Below are 5,244 nucleotides of genomic sequence, written 5' to 3'. Positions count from 1 at the left end.
ACCCATTTCTGTATTGACAATAGCAGAATGAGCTATTAATGCCATCACAGGAATTCCTCATGTCCTATTTTGTCAGTTCTTTAAGATCTGTGTCTGCCACATTTGTCCAGTCAGTCAAATAGCAATTTTCACTAGACGCTAATCACTGAAGCCTGTGAAAGTGGCAGAAAGATTATTCACACACCTCATACTCACATAACAGCAAAGCCTATTAGCCCTTGACCTTCAGCTCCAACTCTGCATTTGTTTCATTACAATCACATTATATTATGGTGTAAACCTTATATATATATATATATTTTTTTTCAAATGGATAACTTTCATACACAATAATACACATATATATTATATATAATTCTTAAATATAGACTTCCAAATATAAATAGTTTCACATCAAGCTAAACAAGATAAAAACATGTAAACATATGCACTTGGTTCTGGTCAAGGAAAACACAAAACCACAAGGCAACCACAAGTCAAAGAGTGCACTTGAAGGGGCAGGGGAAAGAACGGACGTGTAAACAACAGAGATGCGCAGATGCACCACAAGGCCCCACGAGGGTCCATTTCTTAAGGCTGCAGTAGCAAAAAGCTCCTTGTTCAGTTAAGACTTCTTTCTCCCTTCACCCTGTCACATTTATTCTTGAGGGACTTCAAAATGAGTGTGGAAATTCTGTAAACACTAGACTAGAACTGAGTCAATCCTGTTGAAAACAGAGATGACAAAATAAACCGTAAACTGACATTCATATTAATTTCACCAAACAATAACTTTAAGGACTTTTTGTTACTTTTTGACACAGTGAAACACCATAATCCAAAGGGAAAAGAAATGGGAATGAGCAAGAGAACAGAGATGGATGTTCTATAAAAATGGTTTCAACAGCCCCTGTGACAGATGTGTCTATAAACAAAAACACAGGCAATAGCAGATGACAGAGCCTCAGCACACCAGACAACATGCCACAGCATAATGCCACAGATTCAAATTGAAATGTTCTTCCAGCTCACAATGAAGCAAGTCCCACTGGTCCTCTGAGAAGGGGAGTTCATAAGCGCCCCGTGAAAGAAAACACTTACACAACGGATTGGCCAGCCAAAGCATGACAAGCTCTTTTTTAGTGCTTTTAAAGGGCATGCTGCCCTCTCCCACCTGCGGAGGCTCCAAAAATAGACCGTGGCCACTGCCAGATGCCTCAGCACCCTGCTCTTGAGGCTCCTCTCCCTGGTCCTCAGGCAACTCATGCCTGTAAAAACAGGTCTCTTCAAATGGGCAGACCCTGCCTCGAGCAAAATACCTGCAGGTCTTGTCGCTCAGTGCCTCCGTGTACTGCTGAATAAGTCTCCGCTTCTCTCTCTCCTCCTCCACCCAGAACTCACTGGGAATGACAAAGGTGGAGACGACCCTGCACTGCGGGCAGGACTTGACGACCCTGAGCCCAAAATGTCTGGCACTCCTCCACCTGCGGATACACTTGAGACAGAAGGTGTGGTTGCAGCTGGACAGGATGCCAAAGCGGCAATCATTGGGGTTGGCTTTCTCATAGACAACCTCCATGCAGATGCCACACACTTTGTCCGCACTGCGTTGCACCGCAAATGAGAGTTCCATATCCCTCTCGTGTGCTTCAATGCAGGCCGTTATATGCTCTGCCCTCTGGGCATCATCCACGGGGTGCAAGACCTGCAGCCCACACAATTCGCACATGTCTCCATGGAGGTACATACAGTTCTCCCCACGAAAGCACTGACCCATGATAGCGTCGGGGCAAAGCTCCTCCACCAGGCCCTCAGCAAACTGCTCCCTCTCAGTCACTAAGCTCTGTAGAGGAGCGCCAGAGACAGAAGGAATGCTGCGGCCCCGATAAGGTTGCCCGGGAACAAACTCAACAGCACCCTCCCAGCCTTCTGCATCTGATCCTCCGGCAGCTTCTAGGCCTGCATTGTCTGCCTCGGCTTCAAAGAAATCCCTTTCAGGAGCCGAGCCAATCAGAGGCAAGGAGCTTGAGGAAGCAGCAGGTGGGGCTTCCGCCACTTCCTGAGGCAGGGGCTCCATGTGCGCAGCCATACTTGTGCCTTCACCTGCAGAGGTGTCAGGCTCACCGCCGTGGCCCTCCCTGGCCTCCTGCCGGCCTGAGGTATCATGGGAGTATTGACAATTATCCCCCTTCTTGCATAGACCATGCAAATAATACCTGCAGACAACTTGCCTTGTCCAGCTGCCGCTGTCCCGGCCAGGCAGCCATCTGGGCACGGCCCCGCCCCCTAAGGCCTGGGCGGACGTCGGACGTGACGGGCGGAAGGGGGCTGGGCTATGAGGCCAAGTTTGCCGAGAGGCCGGGCGCACGGGGCGGGTGGGCATGGAGACACCCTCCCCTGCTGCCTCGGCACCCCTAGGGGCCCCAGCTGCCTCCGAGGGCTCAGAGGGAGCTGCAGGCTCTTCCATGGCAGCTTCTTTGCCCCCAGATGGTACCGGAACTTCCCCGGTGTCTCTTCCTTTCAGGCTTGAGGCCCGGAGGCCGGCAGCCAGCTCGGGGTCTCCTCCCTAGGAGTTGTGCATCTTTTTTCTCGTTCCCCCCCTCTCTCCTTCCTGTATCTGTGTTCCTATTTCCTCTTCTGGGCAGGCGCGCGACGGACACTTCCTGTGGAGGCAACATGGGTCCTTCACCAGGTCTGCACGGTCGGTCCGTTCGAAACAATGCTCGGCTGCCTCCTTTGTTCGCCGCTGGCCGCGCTGCCCGCCTTCCGCTCCGGCGCTGCGCCAGCTCGATCGCACGCGGCTCCGCGCTCGTCCGCTTCTCTTCGGAGGAAGGAAATCACAACCTTTTGAGGTTTTAATTCAATCTCTTCCAGTGTTGCTCCAGACACATTGATTGGATTGCTCTTGCATCCGTTTCTATTCAAAACATCAGCATCCTTGTCTTTTTGCTGTTTCGCCGTGTATTTGAATTCATCTTGTGTCTGAAACATGTCACCCGTGAATTTTGTACATTCTTTTCTGTTCACTCCGTTTTGTGTTTCTATGGGTCTTATTTATTTATTTTTTTTTTGAGGTTATCTGACTGTCACTGCTGAAGGCCTTTTTTCATTTAGCTGTGTTGACAAGACCTGATTTTTCTGCTCTTTGTTTTTGGGAAATTCTTAACGGGCTTAGGTTGGAAACGGTTTTTGCCAGTGAGGCATTAGCAGGGAGTGCTTGTGATCTGAGGCCACTTTAGCGCCTTTCAGCTGTCTTAGGTTATTGTGATTTCTAACTCTCCCACTGTGCAGAAGCCGCAGGCTTCGTCAGGTCCTGATGCTGGCTTAACAAGCCACTGTCCCCTTTGTGACCCTGGCTTTTATTTTCTCTTGCTGATCTAACTCAGAGTGGCCCTTTGTTTCCCTTTCTTTCTTCCCTTCACCCAGTTGTGTGCGGTGTTATGGCGGGCCAGCCTTTCATAATGTATTTTCTATCCTTCGGCCCATAAGTTGTGATTTTTTATTTTTTACATTTGCAGATGCATTTTATTAGATTAGTAAACAAAATTATATATCTACATTAAGAGTACTTAGGGATGTATAGGGAATTTTATCATGTGGTTTTCTGCATTTGTTGAGAGATAATCATGTTTTTTTCTCTTTATTCTGTTATTGTGATTATTTGCACTGATAGATTTTCAAATATTTAATTTACCACTGTTCCTAGATTGTTTCTGAGAAGAAACCTTTCTGTGATATGGTTTAATCATTTTATATATTATTGGATTTTGCTTGCTAAAACAAGTTTCTTAGGTGGAATGTTATGATCTAAATTTATAATTTAAAATGGGAGAGAGTCTGACATGGAAATTAGATTGAAGCAAATAATAAAGATACGAATTTAATTAAAGAAAAACAAATATGAAATAGTGGGAATTAATCAAACAAAATCCTTTGAAAGGGTTATTGAAACTGATACATTTTGAATGAAATTTATCAAGAAAAAATGAAGGAGGCTCCAATAACCAAGATCAGAAATTTTAAAAGTGGCATTAATAGGATACATTAAAAATCACAAAAGGATAGTCTGAAACAAGCTTATGCCATTAGATTTTAAAATTTATGTGAGATGGTCGTATTTCTGAAACATATTTACTGATAAAAAAAGACAAGACCCCAAAAAAGAAACATAAATATTGATCTGTTAGATAAATCAGATCTCTAATTAAAAATAATTCCCTAAACGAAAGCCTTTAAAGCTTTCCACCTGAAATAAGTAGAAAGGCAAAAAGGTCTGTATTTACTACTAGTCAGTACAATAAAGCAAGCAAAGAAATAGAAGATGTTAGGATTGCAAAGGAATTATTAATGGAAGAGAGCAGAAAATTAAGAATAATTTACTGGTAAACTATTAGACTTAAGTACATTTAGCAGGGACATCAGATAGGAGTGCATTGTAAAATCATTTGTATGTACATATATAATCAATGATACTTAAGCATTTAAATTCATAATATTCATAACAACATTTAAAACTTCCTAGAAGTTAAACTAATAAGAGTTGTAAAAATTAAAGTCATTTTATTTCTGAAAACTCAGAGAAATTGAGGGATACTCTGATCATTCAGTAGAAGGTTCCATACTTGCAGAAGGTAAACTTTTCCTGCTTTAATAAATCATGTAAGAATGCTGCTGATTTTCCATTGTGAATATAGGAAATCTTGGTGATTTTATGTTTTCCTTCTTTATAGAGTTACTGAGTTTTGTATTTTGGCTGCCAGTTTTTGCAAAGTTTGGCTCACTTACATTTTTTCCCTTCTAAATGAATTAGTTAATGAATATTCCTTTGATAGCCCCAAAGATTTTTTACAGAAAAAGATTTGGAGCATAGATACTGGGCTTTTATACCAGGCTCTCCACAGATTCAAAAACATAAAAATCCTGAATGTAAATCTACTATTTGTTTAATGGTAATTTGTTCTCAGTGCTTTTTATAGACCAGAAGTGTCCAATAGAATGTTCCATGATGGTTTTATGTATATGCTGTCCAGCACAGGAGCCATTAACTCACACAGATCTTGAGTCTGTGAAATGTGACTGAGTAGCTAGTAGCTACTGTATCAGACAGTGATGTTGTAGATAGTATTTGGCCATCCCATTTCCTCAAATATGAAGAGATGAAGAAAAATAATATTTCTTAACCTGCCCAGATAATGCAGGTGGCATGGGACAATGTTTGCCTTCAAATCCCCACCTGTGTGGGTCCCCTCTGTGTTTGTGCCCAAC

General features: G+C 43.2%; 1 protein-coding gene across 1 annotated transcript; it reads right to left on the bottom strand.

Moving 5' to 3' along the window:
* Positions 1 to 465: 465 nt before the first annotated feature.
* On the bottom strand, positions 466 to 2,570 carry MKRN3 (makorin ring finger protein 3). Its single transcript, XM_006195903.3, has one exon. The coding sequence runs from the start codon at positions 2,444 to 2,446 to the stop codon at positions 944 to 946; it is 1,503 nt and encodes a 500-aa protein (XP_006195965.2). The 5' UTR covers positions 2,447 to 2,570; the 3' UTR covers positions 466 to 943.
* Between the last annotated feature and the right edge of the window lie 2,674 nt (positions 2,571 to 5,244).

Source organism: Camelus ferus, chromosome 27 (assembly GCF_009834535.1).
Source record: "Camelus ferus isolate YT-003-E chromosome 27, BCGSAC_Cfer_1.0, whole genome shotgun sequence".
NCBI classification, from domain to species: domain Eukaryota; kingdom Metazoa; phylum Chordata; class Mammalia; order Artiodactyla; family Camelidae; genus Camelus; species Camelus ferus.
Note: the sequence above shows the minus strand (reverse complement) of the source record. Positions and strands in the feature narration are given on the sequence as shown.